At 44.8% G+C, this 19,864-nt stretch overlaps 1 protein-coding gene across 3 annotated transcripts in view; it reads right to left on the reverse strand.

The window, feature by feature from the left end:
• Positions 1-1,381: 1,381 nt before the first annotated feature.
• The window catches only part of LOC147458357 (uncharacterized), a 57,440-nt gene continuing 38,957 nt past the window's right edge, over positions 1,382-19,864 (reverse strand). The window contains exons 1-4 of one of the 3 annotated variants that reach the window (XM_086513012.1): positions 8,079-8,114; positions 7,748-7,912; positions 7,634-7,663; positions 1,382-2,012 (exon numbers count right to left, since the gene is read on the reverse strand). In XM_086513012.1, the coding sequence (XP_086369138.1) occupies positions 1,761-2,012; positions 7,634-7,663; positions 7,748-7,912; positions 8,079-8,099 (468 nt within the window). In that variant the 5' untranslated portion in view covers positions 8,100-8,114 and the 3' untranslated portion in view covers positions 1,382-1,760. The other 2 variants (XM_086513011.1, XM_086513013.1) reach the window with 2 other exon arrangements.

A 19,864-nucleotide genomic window follows, 5' to 3' on the forward strand; every position in this document is an offset into this window, starting at 1 on the left:
TTTCCCTTCCTCATTGGAAATAAAGCCTCTGAAAAGAAGTCAAAGGAGGTTTGGACGATCCTAGTCATATGGAGCATTGCATTCTAGTCTTAATGGTAAAAAAGTCTCAACAAGAGTATCGAACCTATTTTCATGGAGTCTCAAACAAGATTTTCATGGAAGTTTTGATTTGGCTACTTGTACATCGATACTCTGTAAAAGGCTCTTTGTGACAAGTGGTGTAAGTTTGCTAAATATAGGTGTTACTACAATGGCAACATCCACCATGGCTCATTTTGGTCCACCATTGTATGGACGTGCAGACCAAAATCAAATAGCCGATCACAACAACGGTGCAATCCCATTACAAACATTGTGAAAGGTTGCTTCTTGGTGTTTAACCTAGTCAACTATCTTTCTTACGGGACCAACATGAGGGAAATTTTTTGACTTAGACCTTCTAGCATATACACCTTTATCTTTCTTAAAAGATAAAGGTCCACCATTGGTCCACCATTGTATGGACGTGCAGACCAAAATCAAATAGCCGATCACAACAACGTTGCAATCCCATTACAAACATTGTGAAAGGTTGCTTCTTGGTGTTTAACCTAGTCAACTATCTTTCTTACGGGACCAACATGAGGGAAATTTTTTGACTTAGACCTAGCATATACACCTTTATCTTTCTTAAAAGATCCAAGAGAAGAAAAAATTTCCTTATGCTTGACACCAATGTGTGCTCGCAAAACATTCCATACCAAGTTGTTAACAGCATGGATGGGCAAAAGGGCAATGTGGAATATTCAAAATCTAATTCTCCACATAAATGAATAGTGCAAGAGCCAAAACCACGAGTGCGTGGACTTGTGGTCATCACAAGTGACCCATGTTATTGACCTTTATCAAATTCTGCAATAAGGAGAGTTGCACCACACCACACCACACTAACACACGTGTAATATAATTGTACACACACACACACACATATTAACTAATTAATTTATCTATTTATGAAAAATACTTATTTATTTGCAATCAACACATTGCATACATGCATCGTAGAAGTACGTTTGTGCAGTGATGCACATATACAGATATTACATGACATTGTGCATGTAAGTTCAAAATCACACAATGCCAGAGAAGATGATACAATATAACTCAAGAATGCATGGCCCATTGCAATGTGTGCAAACCAATCCATTCCAACACCGTAACATTCGCAAGAGAAGCTATTGCATCATAGCTAGAACAATGTGCAGCCCATTGCAAGGTTGCCCCCATCTTCCCCCTATTTGGAAAATTCCATTATATGTCCCTTTAAGAGTCTCTTGCACATTGATAAACCAGTCACATAAATATGACATATATTTGAGAAATTTGTGCTTGACAGAGAGAGAGCACGAAAACATATTCACATGTCTACATCAAATTGATTGAATAAGTAGCAAGAACTTTGTAAGATTACAAGAGCAACAAATCAAGACCACTCATTAAATGTCCCACCTCTATCATCACAAAATGCATGTAGGGCATCCACACATCCTATCTACATAATCAGAGAGCTAATCCATGTAGAGACCAAATAAAGTAGGCGGGAGAGGACATCCCCACTTCAAGCCAATCATGCAAGCGTTCTTCGTTTTTCTATCGTACTAAACGTAAGAAGATGGTTCTAGCTTGTTTAGGTGATGTAGAGAAAGGAATACCGTGCTGATGCATCGAATACATTTGCCAAGGCTCAATAACCTCCTCCAAAGGTGCATGTGGATTCAAGGTCACACTTCCATCCCAAACAACATCTCAATATGATGTAGAGGCATCCAGCGTAAACAAATATCTAATGTTCCCCTGATTAAAGGCTGCCTATTACGTCCAAGCAGCCTTTGACATAACCTAGCATGATCTACTACCAGCAAACTAGATCTTCCAGATATGTGGAAGTCTCTAACATGTGAAATAAGAGAAGCGGATCCCATCCAGTACTCACCTCCCTTTGAATTCCCGCACGTGAGCGCATTTGATACTAGCTGCAAAAGAATAAAAAGATTAATGTAGAAGATATGAGCCCAGGAGACACGCCTTTTGTGCCCCTCTTGGGCTTGCAAATATTCAGTAGCATAGACCTGCGGCTTGCAAAAGAAAAAACAGATTAATGTAGAAGATATGGGTTTGAAAGACCAGCTTAGGATTTAGGAGATATAATAGAGTATGATGCCTATTTTTTTATACTAGCTGCAGGTCTATGCTACTGAATATTTGCAAGCCCAAGGAGGTGCACAAAAGGCATGCCTCCTGGGCAGTACAACTAAGAAACAACTGAAAGCTGGATGTAAGCCTAGAGGGCTATCATGGGGGTATGTATGAGGGGAAAGTGATTAAGTTTTAACGGTGTGGACTCTGTAACGGTTTGTCCTAATGAGTGTAATACAACCACCGTGGAGCATATGATAGCAGTGGATTATGGCCAATGTGAAAGGATGCACTTGGAAGGCCAAATCATCAATGCACAGATTTCAAATTACTTCTGATATCTAGAAAATAAGATTGAAGTAAAGACTCTAGAGGTAAAGACTATATGAGGAGCGTGTCCTCATTGAAGCATACAAAAGAAAATAACTCTACCAATAGGGACTCCCTGTGCAAAGTTTTCAGATGGGACGTACAATCATGAAAAAACAAGACTATCTAAACTCATGCAACGTCATAGTGGGAGTCTAGTATGGAATAAACTATCTCCTTGGATATGCTCGTAGCTAGACAAACTCACCTGAGGTGATGGGCCTGAGATACGGAATCTGTTTGTAATGGAGAATAGGTATACTGTTTCAAAAGATTTCTATCTCCCTTAATTGTAAAACCATGTTGTGAGGCGTTCATTGTTGAAAGAAGTTCCTTTTCTAGCATTTTTGTCGCGCAATCATCCCTGTCAATGAGAGAGAACCACACAGATCCTATCACAAGGACGTGGCAACTGCTAACCTCAGTTATTGGTTTCTTTCCAATGATTTTTGTTTAATTTTTGAGACCCTCTTTTTGAAGTTGCAAATGGTCGTACATTGTATGGCCAATGTGAACAGTAGTTTCACCCGCAAACGGGAAGTTGGTCGGCACTGGAACTCGTAAAGTAAAAGGATGTCTAGGCTCAGTTCAAGATCATGTAGGTCCCCCCGTCGCACTTAGCAAGTCGGTGGATCCTAGGAAGTGAACTCAATAAAGGCATAAAGTCAAGGTGGGATCACCAACAGAAAGTATCCGATAGTTGGGTCACATTGCACTTTTGGATGCGGTCCCAATGAGGATAGATGGTCAAATGACCAGTGGGAGCCCAACGGAAGCATCTCCTAAAAATTAGGGAACTCCTATTTTGGGTCGTGAAATGTGTTCGCGTCATTACCTTCAGCATGACGAGGGGAACATTTTATTACTCTGCTGCAAAGTCAACTGATGCACCAGTTGAGAGATTTTTAAGCAGAAAGCCCAATGCGGAGAAATTGCATGTATGAGTGCCAAATGGCACTTTTTGGTCAATTTACCAAGTCTAGGAGAACAGAACTCGTAACTGACTTTTTGGAGCAGTAATGGAGGCTGATAGCTGTGCTTTTCAACCATTTCTCTCCATTTTTTAGCTTCCCATGACCTCACCTAGGTCCAAGGAGCTCATTGTCAGCATTGGAAGGCATCAGATGCGTGTTTTAAGGGCTGTTTTGCTGCGTTTTCAGCGATACGCAGGTTTTGGCAACCATGAAAATTCTTCCGCTTTTGCATCTATTTGTTCACAAACGCATTACGGGTCAAGGGCAGAAGAGGGGGCACTCGATTTACGCTGGGAGGATGCTTCATTGAGAACGTGTACAGGTTAAGAGCTATGGAGTGCTTTCTTTCCCTCTCATGTATAGTGTGGTGCTAGGAGTGATGCCCTGCACACTACACACTGCTCTCTCTCTCCCCTACGTGCAGTTATGTGATGCCCCACAAGAGGGCTCTTCATTTGACTGACGTACAGCTGTGTGGTTTCATGCTTTTGTGTTGAGGCAAAAGCCTCCTTGAGCAGGAACAGGGGTAGCTAACTGCTACTCAGAAGCAGGCACCGGTGAAGGTCATAACCTCACCGTACAAGTGCGTTTTCAGCGCTGTGTATGCGCTGTAAATTGACTGTTTTTCAGCCATACGAACGCCAGAACCATTGGGAATAGTGCCCCACTGGCAGAGGACAGTTAGGGGACTGTTTGGGGCTGAAAACAGGGCGAAAACTAGTAAATACAGCGTGCTGAATTTACTGTTTTTGGGCAGGAATCAGAGGGTTTATGCCAGTGGAAGTGAGTTCCAGCAGGGAAATTGGTTTCGCGCAAGTTTTGGGGCTGTTATGCTGCCAAAATTTGGCCTAACAGGTCGTATCTAGCTGGGATACAGGTAAAGGATTCCCGGGACTCTACTTTGTAACTTACCCTCTCAAAGTATAAAGAAATACCGAAAGGAGCGCCAATTTTGGGGCCTACAGGTTGTCGGCGTCTGCTTGAGGCATTCTAGCTTCCGAGCCTTGTGTGTACTTAAGTATTAATTTTCGTCGCAAGTTCCCTTTGCAAAGTGCTCTGTGTGTGTGTCTAAAGTAAAGAATTTCTGGTGAAAGCCAAGTTCCAACGCCTACTACCCTGCGGGCCGGTTTCAAGGTTCCATTGCCGGGATATAAATCACTTTTTCCTCAAGAAGTGAGCCTTGGTTGTTTTGGGTAAAGACACAGAGTACATGAACTTGGAATTACACTATGACTGACAGGATGAACGACACCAAGGAAGAGGGTTTCTCTTCACAGGACAGACAGGAAATTCCGCATGTTAGCCTTGCCAAAAAGTGGTCAAATTAGGGCTGATTTTTTGTTGCGTTTTTAGGGTTTGCAAGTATAAACCAAGATGAGATAGGGAGAGGTCTCACGGTGGTAGATTGGCCACTAGATCTCCTGCGAGAGTGATGTGGGTCTGCTAGGTGACACACTGCTTGCCGATTCTCTGAGAGGATTGCTTGGATTCTATGACGCATTGGTAAATCATCTTGAAATTTGAGCTTGCTTGGTCATGGGTGGTACGTTAGTGTTGTGGAATTATGCTCGTTTACAGAGGCAAGAGCCTTTTGCACACGTAAAAGTTAAGGGACAGGTTGCAAGATGCTATTTGGTGAAGTTCAAGAACTATCCACCTATGGATGCAAAGTGGATGGAAGAGCATGAACTGTCACAGTCACCAAATGTATTGCAGCTTTACCTTGAGGCCTTTGGGTTACAGCCTACGTATACCCCAACCCAATGTCTGCAAAGGAGGGGTAATGATAGAGCTAGCACATCAAATGTACTCATGGATTCGATGCAACAGTAGTGTACAGTTTGACAAAAGTATGAAGGTCTCATTAAGTCATTTGTACATATGTTCGACAGTCTTTCTTGCGGATACATGCGATGATAAAAGGGTGCTTACCACACAAGATCATCTATGGCATGTATTTATGGTATGCAATCGAGGACGTTTGCGATTTCAAGAGGGGCGTATGTCACGAGGACGTGGCAACTGCTAACCTTAGTTGTTGGTTTCTTTCCAATGATTTTTGTTTAATTTTTGAAGGTCGGACATTGTATGGCCAATGTGAACGGTAGTTTCACCCGCAGACGGGAAGTTGGTCGACACTGGAACTCGTAGAGTAAAAGGATGTCTAGGCTCAGTTCAAGATCATGTAGGTCCCCCTGTCGCACTTAGCAAGTCGGTGGATACTAGGAAGTGAACTCAATAAAGGCATAAAGTCAATGTGGGATCACCGACAGAAAGTATCCGACAGTTGGGCCACATTGCACTTTTGGATGCGGTCCCAATGAGGATAGATGGTCAAATGACCAGTGGGAGCCCAACGGAAGCATCTCTTAAAAATTAGGGAACTCCTATTTTGGGTCGTGAAATGTGTTCGCGTCATTACCTTCGGTATGACGAGGGAAACATTTTATTACTCTGCTGCAAAGTCAACTGATGCACCAGTTGAGAGATTTTTAAGCAGAAAGTGGGAAATTGCATGTATGAGTGCCAAATGGCACTTTTTGATCAATTTACCAAAGTCTATGAGAACAGAACTCGTAACTGACTTTATGGAGCACTTCTGGAGGCTGATAACTTTGATTTTCAGCCATTTCTCTCCATTTTTTAGCTTCCCATGACCTCACCTAGGTCCAAGGAGCTCATTTTCAGCATTGGAAGGCATCAGATGCGTGTTTTAAGGGCTGTTTTGCTGCGTTTTCAACGATACGCAGGTTTTGGCAGCCATGGAAATTCTTCCGCTTTTGCATCTATTTGTTCACAGACGCAATACAGGTCAAGGGCAGAAGAGGGGGCACTCGATTTACGCTGGGAGGATGCTTCATTGAGCACCAGTCTCACAGGTTAAGAGCTATGGAGTGCTTTCTTTCCCTCTCATGTACAGTGTGGTGCTAGGAGTGATGCCCTGCACACTACACACTGCTCTCTCTCTCCCCTACGTGCAGTTATGTGATGCCTCACAGGAAGACTCTTCATTTTATTGATGTACAACTGTGCGGTTTCATGCTTTTGTGCTGAGACAAGAGCTTCCTTGAGCAGGAACAGGGGTGGCTAACTGCTACTCCAGAGCAGGCACCGGTGAGGGTTATAACCTCACCGTACAGGTGCATTTTCAACGCTGTGTCTGCGCTGTAAATTGTCTGTTTTTCAGCCATACGGACGCCAGAACCATTGGGAATAGTGCCCCACTGGCAGAAGACACTTAGGGGAATGTTTGGGGCTGAAAACAAGGCAAAAACCAGTAAATACAGCGTGCTGAATTTACTATTTTTGGGCAGGAATCAGAGGGTTTATGCCAGTGGAAGTGAGTTCCAGCAGGGAAATTGGTTTCGCGCAAGTTTTGGGGCTGTTATGCTGCCGAAATTTGGCCTAACAGGTCGTATCTAGCTGGGATACAGGTAAAGGATTCCCAGGACTCTATTTTGTAATTTACCCTCTCAAAGTATAAAGAAATACCGAAAGGGGCGCCAATTTTGGGGCCTACAGGTTGTCCGCGTCTACTCGAGGCATTCTAGCTTCCGAGCCGTGTGTGTACTTAAGTGTTAATTTCCGTCGCAGGTTCCCTTTGCAAAGTGCTCTGTGTGTGTGTCTAAAGTAAAGAATTTTGGGTGAAAGCCAACGCCTACTGCCCCGCAGGCCGGTTTCAGATCCCTAAACAATCTCCTTGGATCTGCTCATAGTTGGATCAATCTCACCTTATAGTCCTCATGTATTGGGCCATGAGATCCCCCATAGTTGGGCCAATCTCACCTCACAGTCCTCATGTATTAGGCTATGAGATCCCCCATCTCTATAAGAGTCTCGCTAATCTCTTTCAAGAGTTTTCTATCCATAATTGAGGTGAAGGGAAGACCGATATATACCCATATATATACCAGATCATCAATGGACAATTGTCATATTACTTTTGATCACCTGAAAATTAAAATTAAAGGCTAAAACTAGACCAGAGCTTAAGCTGAACGAGGAAAATCACAAGAGAAACTCTAACACACGTTGAAATATATATGTAATTAAACAGCAAAGGTCCACCTATACATAAGTATAATATAGATAAATACAGGGGATGAAGACATTACCTTTACTTGCCTTTCACTTGTTATTGTGTGCTGAAAACATTTCAATAAAAAGGTTAGAATTCAAGAAAACAGTTCATACATTATATTCAACAGCTCAAACCTATTATAACTTACTGATCTCTCGCAAGTCGTGTCTCTGCAGGACTGTCGGGTTGTAGATATCCACTCGAACGAACCCCTCAAAACTCGATATCCACTGACGCTCCCCGTGTAGTACTCAACAAGGTGTGGATCAGGTAGCGCGTACATATAATCCACATCAAGAAAGTCGCGTATCTCCTGTGGACAGAGAATCGATAGTTAACAACGTGAGACACTATTTCATTCGAGATAAGAGGAAGGTATAATTTCAGAGTTTTGCTATTCTCGCATACGTGATGTGAGTCACAATATTTCATTATTTGAAAGAGACACATAACTTTTCCAAATCTTGACGGCACAATACCCTTTTCAACAATACGTTCATTGACAGTGGCTCTACCACAAGAGCTATATTAAAGAGCTATCAAGACAAGGCATTATTATGCAATGTTCCCAAACGTGTGTCTCAATTCATCTTGAGCTGGTTAGAAAATATTCGCTTGGAAATTGGAGGCACATGGATACTTAAGTTTCATGTATGTCACCCAGATTTCATGTCGAGGTGAGGACACCACGAATTTTTCAAGTAGTGCACCCCCCTCCACTGCCACGTAGAACCCCCCTCGGCCCTTGCTGTGCAGTGCGCTGAAAACAGCATGCTGCCTGGCTGCCCTGCCCCGCCTGCTTTCTCCCTGCCCCCTCCTCTGCTGGGTTGTGCCTGCTCTGTGTGAGCATTTCGGAGCGGTAGCCTCTTCTTCGACGTCCTCTCCCGTCCCCTTCTCTTCTTCAGTAGCAGACACAGAATGGCGGCCTCTGCTCCACCACACAGGGACTCCTTAGAAGCCCCCTTGCCCGACCCCGAGGAGCCGACCCTTCGGCTTGCTCTTTCACCGGACGAGCAAGCGAGCTTGATGACCGAGGTGGAACGCTTGCAAGCCTCCTCTGTTATCTGCAAGATTGTTGGCACTCGACCCAACCGAGACGAGGTTTGAGACTTACTTCAGGCCCCACTCCTCTCTGATGTGAGCAAGATCACCAGTGTCTAGATCCTTGGGAGAGGGTATTACCAGATAGAGTTCGAGTCCCCAGAGATGACGGCCAAGGTGATTTCGATGAGCCCGTTAGGTATCCGAGCAGCTCGAGCTTACTTCAGACGATGGCATCATGGTTTCGACCGTGCTACATATGTGCTTGAGGAGGAGGCCGACTTGCCTATCTAAGTCTGCTTCCAAGCATGAGGCAAGAGTAGCTCCCTCTTCTCCCCAGGATTGGTTTCATGTTTGGGATAGTTTTGGAGTCTCCGCGCACTGCAGGTTCAGTTGTGGCCAAGGCCGTAGGTCTACCTACTGTGTGGGTTCTTGTTCAAGACACACTCCCTCCCGAAGGTGATATTGTTGCCTAAGGTGAGCGGAGGTTGGATTAGACAAAGTGTGGAGTATTCGGGTCTCCCCAATCAATGCTTCATTTCAGACAAATGGGCCACTTAGCAAAGGCCTGTCCTCATAGGAGAACCTGACCCACAGCGCATGCGCAACTTACCAAGGTTGAGCATGCCCAACAAACAGCTACCTAGGACACACAGGCTGGTACCCCGAAAGAGGCCAACGATTAGATAGCCGACGGTTGGCAGCAAGCCCCCGCCGATGAGGACAGGCTCGCCACGTTGCTCGCCCTCGTGGTCGACCCCCTACAGCTCGGCAGCATTGGGTTCCGACACGGAAACATTTGGACCCCGTTCAGCAGGACCCCCCTGAGGAGGCTCCCTCCGCCTCACCACCACCCTTACATGCCCCCGTTCCCCCTCCCCGCCTCCACCTTCACCCCCACCTCCCGCCTCCTCCTCTCTCCCCGGTGGGGCCCTCAGTCTCATATGCCGACCCACCTCACACTCCTCAGACGCAAGGGTCTGGACACGCATCTGCAGCGAGACGATCTCTGAGTGGTGCCGCATGGCTCGAGAGGGACAACAGCCCCATCTGAGGCCGCCTCTTCTGGTTCATACCTCTCCTTTTGTAGCAGGCCCTCGGGGTTTGACCAGCTTTGATATTCGCAGATGATGAGACTTCTTCAGCTACAGCTTCACACATTTCCTAGGTGATCCTTCTCCCTACCTGGAGGAGGCTTCCTTTCGAGTCCATGTCCTCTTTTTAGTAGTTGGAGGCACTGAGGCTCTGGACAAGTGATAGATTTGGTACAAACACTTTGGCTTTTAGCAAAGTTCAGTGTGATGCCACCGGATGCAGCAGGTTGCAGGCACATTGTGGTGCATTTGTTTGCTGACACTCAGAGCTCCCCTTGTTTTTTTTTTTTACATGAGGATTCCTTGATAGAAGATATAACCCTACGGGCTGCACGCTCGATCTGGGCCTGGGTGGGACAGCCACTTCAGACGCGCTTGTCTAGATGTCGCTCGGATGCGAATTACTCCCCATCCAAACCAACCTCAAAGATAGCGAGGTTGGTTGTTGTTGCTAAATTGGCTTAATCTATCACAAAAAAATATTCTAAATGAATTATTGGATTTATAAGTGAGAGGATCTTTCTCACTTGGAACACCAGGAAAAATAATTCTAAATGAATTATTAGAATTTTAAGTGAGAGCGTTTTTCTCACTGGAGATGTAACAGACTTGGACACTCCAAGTCAAGAATCTACCACGACAACACAAATAACCACTTGAAAACATCACAGTTCACAATTTATCGACACTGGCCCGGCGGAGTTCCGTGCCTAGAGATATTGGCCCCAAAGACTAGCGCCCCTTTCGGTATTAATCTGTGTTTAAAGTACAAGAGTGCGGGCAAGCGCTCACACTCGGACTCTGCGTCCAGATGCTCAGAGTTATGAGGCCCTGCCTGCTTATTTAAAAATTACAAGGGATGCCAAAAGCAGAGCCCCAAAAGCTGAAAATCAAAAGCTTTGAGTATTTTTAAAAGCCTCATACAAATAAAGCAAAGGCTCTTTCTCTCTTTTTTCTCTTATGCTTTCATAAAAATAAAGCAAGAGTCTCTCTCTCTCTCTCTCTCTCTCTCTCTCTCTCTCTCTCTCCCCCATGCAATGCATAGCAAAAAGCAATGGCCCAAAGCTGAGCTTTTTCCGTACATCTTGCCATGTCAGCAGCCCAGTACAAACAACGCCGCAATTCACGAAAATCCGTACAGCAGGCCATGTCATCATTGCCGTACAGGGCAGCCACGTCATCATTGTGCACAAGATGATGTGGCCAGATTTCCTCACGCCAGGGCTGTCCATGCCAAAAAGGGTGCAAGGTGTGTGTGTACACTGGCTGCCACATCACCTGTTTGTGACATACCCCCCTCTTGAAAGCATTGTAATCGCCCTCGATTATGCCTGTAAAACAGACAGAATCCATAAAATGTCTTAGCAGACACTGATTGTTAGTACCGACGCACTAGGAACACACATCTAGCACATGTATCAATCGACGGTCACATCACACGACATCGCAAAACATCACTAGACATCACAGGAAATCACATGACATTCAACAATCATTCAGATCTTAAATCATGATTTATCGGCAATGCAGTTAGCAATTGCATCTAGATCCACTCAGGACCTCATAGATATCCGATTGACTAACCCCTATTGCAACCATGTCTATTCGAGATCATTCAAACCAAAATGTTGCAGTCATTTCGTCTATCAGTTCCTGCACTTAAAAACAAGTCAAGTTCATATTCTGGAATTCCATTTCATGAAGTCATACAGCAGAATACGGTCAGCTCTCAGTATCCCTGAAGCTAAAAGAGACATCGGTGACTCTAGTATTAAAAATCAAGGCATTTGTTGACAAAGGAGCGGAATAACTCCCCTCTTGTGCAACCCACTACACCAGATCTCCGGGCAAGCTGAATTCTGGGTTCCATTTGGAATAGACTATGCTAAACCAAAAGCTTCAAGGTAAAGTTTCACAATCTGAGGAGTATCTACTAGGTCCTCCTCCTCCATCCACTTCGCATCCAATGAAAGATAGTTCTTGAATTTAACGTCCTTATGTGCCAAAATCTACTCAGGAACAAGGATCTCCTCGTTTGCCTCTACTTCGGTTGCTCATCGGGCTCCCAATCTTCGGGCACATCACCTTTAAAAGAGTTCAAGAGACTCACATGAAATTTATTGTGAATCCTCCAAGTGTCAGGCAGGTTTAGTCGGAAGGAGACATCATTGATCTTTTCGGAGATCTGTAAAGGTCCGTAGTATCGCATACTAAGCTTTGGAAAAAGCCTCTCCTTTCCCTTCTTCTTTCTCAGGCGTCACTTCTCAAAACGTAAGAGCACCCAATCATCCTCCTTCAATTTCAAATTGCGACGATGGCGATCTGCTGCCTTTTTCTGTCTTTCTTGAGATTTTTGCAAAGCCTCGCGGACCTTGGCAATAGCCATGTCCAAGTCGCACGTGTACTCATCAGCTTCAAAAATCTTATCTTCGTGCTTAGGAAGGGTGGAACCTTCACAGCACCTTCAATAATCTCAAATGGCGCCTTCCCCGTCGAAGAGTGTATCGTCTGATTGTAGGCAAATTCCACCAAAAATAGATACTTTTCCCATTGAGTCTTCTGATCGGAGATATAAGACTTCAATAAGTCTAAAACTACTGAATTGGCAATCTTAGATTGCCCGTAAATCTGCGGGTGGAAAGATGACGAGAACTGCAACCGCGTGCCAATGTTCTCCCAAATTACCTTCCAAGGGTCCCTGTCAGAGACAATCGTCTCAGGCATGCCATGTAATCTGAAAATCTCAGCCACAAAGTCTTGCTAAGTGATCCAGCTTGACTGTTTTCTTTACTGGAATGAAACGAGCATGTTTGTTGAATCTGTCAATAACAGTCCAGATACCATCGTGACCATTCTGTGTTCTCGGGAGATAAAAAATGAAATCCATTGCAATACTTTCCCAGGGACGGGTGGGTATGGGCAAAGCTGTAACAATCCCTGTGCTTTATGCCTGTCAAACTTGACCTTCTGGCATACCAAGCACCTGCACACAAACTCGTTCACATCCTTCTTGAGTCTTGGCCAAAAGAAGTATCTCTCTACCCCTTTCATGGTGGTAGAGAGATATGCCGCGGTGACCGCTAAAAGGCGGACAGTGGCATTCAGTCATAACCTTTTCCCTCAACGACTGTGTATCGCACAACATGGTTTTTCTCATCAAGTAGCCATCCCGAATAGAATATCCTGCTACTGTCTCCCAATCCCGTATCCGTGTGAAAACGTCTGTAAAATCTATAACCGTGGCATACTGGTCGACCATATCCTCAAAGCTCCTATGGTGTATCGCGGAAATAGCCAGAACCAACGGCTTCCGAGACAAAGCATCTACCACCAAATTCTTTTGTCCCTGCACATGGACAATCTGAAAGTGAAACTGTGACAAGATGTTTGCCCACCGCATCTTCTTTTCCGATAGCTGCTTCTGTGACAAGAAGTAGCGTAAACTCTGATGGTCTGTAAAGACAGTAAAATCCGCTCCGAGTAGGTAGTGCGGCCACTGAGTAAGAGCATCGATAACCGCCAAAAGCTCTTTCTCATAAATCTGTGCTGTCAATTCCGGCCTTGAGAACAATCGGCTCTCGTAAGCAACGACATGGCCTTCTTGCATTAAGACCGCTCCCAGACTATGACCACAAGCATCACAATATACTTCAAATGACTTTTGCAAGTCCGGCAAAGTCAAAACTGGTCCCGTAGTCAATTTCTCTTTCAATGTCTAAAAGGCAGTCACCTCTGTGGGTCCCCACGAGAAAGTGACTCCTTTCTGTGTCAAGATATGCAAAGGGGAAGCAACCTCTGCAAACTTTCGAATGAACCGTCTATAGTACGAACACAATCCCAAGAAGCTTCTAACTTTATGGACATTCTTCAAATCGGGCCAATCACGGATAGTCTCTATCTTGGCCAGATCCATTTGCACTCTTGCTGCTGAGACAATGTGTCCCAAAAAGTGTATCTCTGGTAGGAAAAATTTACTTTTCTTCGCATTAATCACTAACTTGTGATCTCGTAATGCCTGAAAGACTTGAAGCAGATGATCTCTATATTCTGCCTCATCCGTAAAGAAAAAAATGATGTCGTCAAAGAAAGTGCCAACAAATAGCCTGTACTCTCGAAAAATCCTGTCCATCATCCGGTTAAATGTCGCAGGAGCATTGGTTAGGCCAAAAGGCATCACCAAAAACTCAAATAACCCAAAAGTCATCCGAAAGACTGTCTTGTAGACATCTCCCGGCGCGATTCGGATCTGATGATATCCACTTTTCAAGTTGATCCTGCTAAAGCATGAGGATCCCTGAAGTCGGTCAAGTATATCATCAATTCTAGAATTCGGAAATCTGTTCTTGATGGTGATTTTGTTGAGAGCTCTATAATCGATGCACATTCTCCAAGATCCGTCTTTCTTCAATACCAACAACGTTGGAGAGCAATACAATGAAGTACTAGGCTGGACAAGACCCTTTTCCAAGAGGTCTTTAACTTGGTTCATAATCTCTTTGTTCTGGGCTCGGCTCACACAGTAAGGTGGCCGGTCCGGTGACGTGTTTCCAGGTATCAGATCAATAGTATGATCTTCAGGATGAGCAGGTGGTAACTCGCCTGGCAGGCCCTCTGAGAAGCAATCGGCATGAGTTCTTTATCAAGTTCAGACATATTTTTCCTATCTTCATCACTCAACTCTTTCAAAAAGATCGAGTAAACAAATAGACTGGATTTCATTAACTTTGAAATGGCTGAAGCCGATACAATAGGTACAGACTCGCACTTAAGTTTTATATCGAGTACAATGGTTCTGCCCTTCTATGTGGTCAATGTCGCTTTCCTCGCCCGATAGTCGACCATGGCGTTGTTCTTGTGGTACCAGGGAATTCCCAAGAGGACATCACAACCTTCTAAAGGTATTATGTAAAAGTCCTCATGCCCCAAATACCCCTAACAATGCAACCAAAGTTTGCCAATGACAGGTGTCATGGCTACGTCCCTGCCGGGTGCCGCTAGAATAGCCTCCGCAAGTAGTCCCATCGGATCGGGAGTGATCTCGAGCCGCGCCGCCAATTCCGGTGAAATGAAGTTAACCTTGGCTCCTCCATCAAAGAAGATCAGGGCTTCTTGGTCTTTTACTTTGCCCCAAGCTCGGCAAAGTTCTGTACTCTCGTCCAACGTGCTGGGATCGATACCCATGCAATCTGGAACCAGTCTTGTTTTCATCTTGACTTTTCTTCCACGGTCCTCAGCTGCTCTCGAACTCTTAGGCCTTTCGTCCTCCTTGTCGTTCTGTTCTTTCTGTGCCTTTTTAGGGCACTTCACGGAGATATGTCCAGTTTCTCCGCATCCAAAGCACTTCCCTTTCCTGATGAAGCGAGCTCTCTCTTGAGGAGTGAGTTTGGGTCATGCATCTTTCTTTTCTTTTGTGCTCTTTCTCTTTCTACTTTCATTTTTCGAAGTCTATTCAGCTCTTTGTGTCATGATCTCATCGGTGGGGTAGGTCAAACTGCCAGAGTGGATGGCAAAACCCCGTTTCGCATGACTCATCAACTCCTGAATGGAAGCTGACTTTTGTTTCAAGCAGTGATCTCTCTGTAGGTAGACCAAAGGTAAACCGCTCAATCTGTTCCTTGAACGAGATCTTCTTAAATGAAGAGGCAGGTAGAAAAGAGTCCTTGAATCTCTCGCAATAAGTGTGCACTGTATCCTTCTTGGTCATCCGAAGATGGTTCCAAGCAGTTCGTATATCGCGTTCATACTCTCGAGTCAGCCAAGAAGAAATAAAAAGCCTCTTGAATTTCAGCCATTTAACTAGTGCAGTCTTGTTTAATAGAAGCGTCGACCACCAAGTTCGAGCATTCCCCTCGGAGTAAGAGGCAGCTCTCCGAATCTTAGAGTGCTCTTGAGTAACGCCCTCCCGCGAAAGCGATGTCAAATTGTTGTACAAAAGACAAAGCCTTTGAAGCATCTCTATAACCAGAAAACGTGTCAAATTTAATTGATTGTCCACCTTCCTTAAACTCTCGGACTTTCTTGCTTTTGTCTTCCAGAAAGTCATACTGGTTGGCTTTGTAAAAATTCTTCTTCTTTGCATAAAAGTTGCTGCCATCAGAGTCTGAACTGTTTGTAGACAAGTCCTCTATAGCACTATCACTCACGGGGCGAGATTTAGACTTCTTTGTCTTTTTCTTGCCCTTTCTGAAGCATTGCTTTTTGCTTCACTTTTTGCCTTTTCTGCGCTCGAGTCAGATGAGCTAGAAGAACTGTAAGAAGAAGAAGAAGAAGAAGAATTGGGTACTCCTTCAAATCGAACGCGCTTCTTTTGTTTATTTGCCTTTTCAAAAGTAGACCGATGACCCAAATAACCCAGGAAGTCAGTGCCCTTCTTCTCCTTCTTGCCGTGCTTTTCAGCTTTGTTCTGCACGTCAAAAAGCTGAGCAATTCTTGCATCAACCACCTCTTCTAATTCTTTCTCTGTATACTTCCTGGGGATAGGAGGTTTCTTGAGAGCAGGTTTGGGGGTTGGTTTTATGGTCTTCTGCCACTGCGTATGCACCTCAGCGAAAGAGATCTCGCTCATATATTTTGCAAATTTTGGATCCTTCGCAAAATCGAGCATCATCTTTGTTGCGTCGCTGTTCAATCATTGACGCTCCATCTCTTCATGCTCGGCGGGAGTAGGCCGAGGCGGGCCATACTCCTCGCGTGAATCTTCATTGTGATCCCCTCTCGCACCTCCGGATGCAAAGGGAGTCGATTGATTCTTGTCTGAAGCCATAGGTGCAGTGGAAAAAAATTAGGGATCGGATTTCTCGTAGAAGACAAATCGGTCGTGCTCTGATACCACTGTAACAGACTTGGACACTCCAAGTCGAGAATCTACCGCGACAACACAAATAACCACTTCAAAACAGTTCACAGTTCACAATTTATTCGACACTAGCCCGATGGAGTTCTGTGCCTAGAGATATTGGCCCCAAAGATTGGCACCCCTTTCGGTATTTCTTTTTGTATCAATCTGTACTCAAAGTACAAGAGTGTGGACAGGCGCTCACACTCAGACGCTGATACCTGATGCGTCACAAGGTGGGCAACAGGTGTACCAAAAAGGGGATATCCAGGAAATTCCGAACTGTGTTAGAATTGTGCACAAGGAAAAGCAAGCACTTGAATGAAGATGGGTTCGGAGAAAGCTTTGAGGAAAAACAAATGCTTTCTGAAAAAGCGGGATTGCTTTTTGAAGAAGCAGATGCTTTCCCGCAAGGAAGTCTATGTTTGCATTGCAATTGTGCATGTGATTGCATCCAGGGACGCCTTGGAAGTGTTGTGAAAGCACTGTTTTTAACTGATAAGGTTTTATTGAGTTTCTGGACAGATTCAGACCAATTTTAACAGGTGACCGGACGCCACTTAATAAGTGGGCAGCCTATGATTAAATAAAGCAACAAAAACCAGCCTACGATTTTCTCTCTTTTTCTGGCAAAAGACCCAAAAAAAAAAAAAAGTCCGCAATCTCTATGCGAGCAGCGTGTGCTCTGCTATCTTTGCCGTGGCCAAGGAGCTATAAAAGCATCACACGCCCTCTCCCGGAGAGAAGACCAGTTTTTGCAAGGAGAAGATGCTACTGCAGATTTCAGCCGCAAAGAAGACGTTGCCTGTAATGCCCATGGCTGCCGCAAGTGTATCAGATGTCGCCACGACCAAGTGCATGAGTTCCCTCATGAAGAAGTGCCTATGGAGCGTGTTTCCATCGTGACAAGCTGCTGTTTTTCTCTATTTTCAGCCCATACACGTTGTAGACGAGGCTGATTTACGAGAAGGAACACGAGAACACACCTCTTTTGTGTGTAGGATTGAAGAGAGGATTTTCTATGTACAGATCTCTTCCAAGGAATTGCTTTTCGAGAACCGAGTTGCGTTTTGAGCGTCAAGACTTTGAAGGTAACGATTTTCATGTTATGATCTCTAAGCATTTGTTTGCAGGTGTACTTCCTCTTAGTGAGGGAGTAGGAGCAGAGGAAGGCATGAGAACTAGAGTTAGATCAGCCCAAGGGTTCCGTACCCAAGTTTGAAAAGTAGATCCACGGATCCGAGAGTGGTAGACTCTCATGATGTGATCCGGAAGTTGAAATTCCCAAGGGAAGGACTTCGTGTCCAGGAAAGCAGAGTTATTCTGCAAGGAGAGGACTCTGGAAACCGAGTCGGAAGAGAGTTGCAAGGATGTTATACCCCGAGTCTAGAAGGTGAGATCGAAAGGCGAGAACCTTGATTCTCGAGGAGGAATAAGGAACGGAAGTTCCTTGGAATAGGGTTTTGCCCTAGGAATAGGAAGCTGAGGCTTTCGAGAACCATCAAGTCTCGGTAATACGTTCGGTTCAAGTGCTTGTATAGACTTCTCCTCAATAATAAAGATACTATTACGGGATGGGGGAGACCAGCCCATCTTCTAGTCCCCAGTACTGTGTCATACTTATGCAAAAAGCACTACCATGTCTTCCTTTACCGGGCAGGGGGAATTGGTTCATAAGGTACAGTCACGTGACACATCCCAACCCTATGTGTGCGTGGACAAGCTACACCATAGCAGGGTTCAGTCAGTCCATCCGTCTAGATTTAGCAATGATCTGGTACATTTGTGAGTCTATTCGTAGACCGTGCATGCCCAGGCACTTAGCATAGATGCATATCCTCCGGTTGCACACAACATGATCATCGGAATTCCCATCAGAATCCATTAGCATCAGTTAGGGGAATTTTCCAGTGCATTTAGCCTATTTTCCTATTTATTGGTATTTTCACTTATTATTTTTAAGTGACTTTCCAACAAAAGTAGGTAGGGCAATTTTGCTAAGTTAATATATAAGCAAACCCAAGTTAGCACTTTTTGGTAGAAGAGGCAGCAGGAGCTTCCCGCTCAACAGGCAACTTCTCAGCAGAACCCCCCCTTAGCATCAGACCCATTGCCATAAGGTCCCCTCCTCTTGGCGTTTTTGTCCAGAATCAGCCATCGCCAGATCAGCCCATTACCTAGCGTTTTTCTCCCCTTTCAGCATACCTCAGCCCAGCGTTTTTCATTGCAGAATCGCCATATCTTCAGCAGCGTTTTCCTTCACAAAAACGCTAGCAGACTTCAGCCCCCTTCCAGCGTTTTTCAGCCCAAACACTAAACGCTAGGGAATCTGCAGTTCAGCCTTGAAGAAACGCAGATTTTCAGCCTTATGCACAGTAGCAGATTTCACCCAAGTTGGTTGCAGATGTTCCCTCATTTTCAGCCATAAAAACGCAGCCAAAACAGTCATTTTCAGCCACCGAAACAATCCCCGAATTCAGCGATTAGAAGATCCCAGATTTCAGCCATCAAGTCGTCGTCGTCACCACCGTCGTCGTCATCGGCATAGTCCCATTGCATCAGTCCGCTTCGATCATTTAGGACGAACCGATCTTGGCTCTCGAGCCTTGGTCCAATGAACCCTCACAGAAAGTATTATGTGTTCGCATGATTGATACGCACGCATTGTTCGAGTGTTTCATTCGTGAAGGTTTCCTGTATATTAGCCAGCATCGTTATGTGATCCCTTTTCCTAGGCATGACATATTGTATGTTGAGCACGTTTCTCTCATGGATGACCACGAATGTATGCGGATTGTTCATAAAAAGCTGAAAAGTTTGTATGTCAGGAAGTCACATTCCATGTCTCTTCCTTGGCATGACACAGTTTCCAAAAGATCACATGAAAGTATGAGCACCAAGCATGGGCATTTCCATTGTGATTTGCCACAGTTGATTGATTTTGATCAACCAGAAAAGATTCGATCGCATTGTTTGCATGTGTTTGATGAACGGGTTGTCACTCCGTCTCTATGTTCATCTACATTGCATACACAGTCTTTAGAGAAGACAAGATTTTTTTCCTTCACTTTACATGGAATGGGTATGTTCATGGTTTTGTGTTGGAGATGGTTTCAGGAATTTTCAGGCATGGAGATTCTTGAAGACGAAAGAAGTAGGACCCTAGACGACGTTGAAGCATCGAAGGAGCCACAGCAGGTTGAGTCACTTTCGGCGCGGCCCAAAGAAGCAAGCATTGCATACCTTTATGAAGTTCAAGTATCGCTCGGTCGACACAGCAGAGTGGGCCGGCGAA

The sequence above is a fragment of the Adiantum capillus-veneris genome, chromosome 5 (assembly GCF_014529385.1).
Source record: "Adiantum capillus-veneris isolate H3 chromosome 5, ASM1452938v2, whole genome shotgun sequence".
In the NCBI taxonomy this organism is placed as follows: Eukaryota; Viridiplantae; Streptophyta; class Polypodiopsida; order Polypodiales; family Pteridaceae; genus Adiantum; species Adiantum capillus-veneris.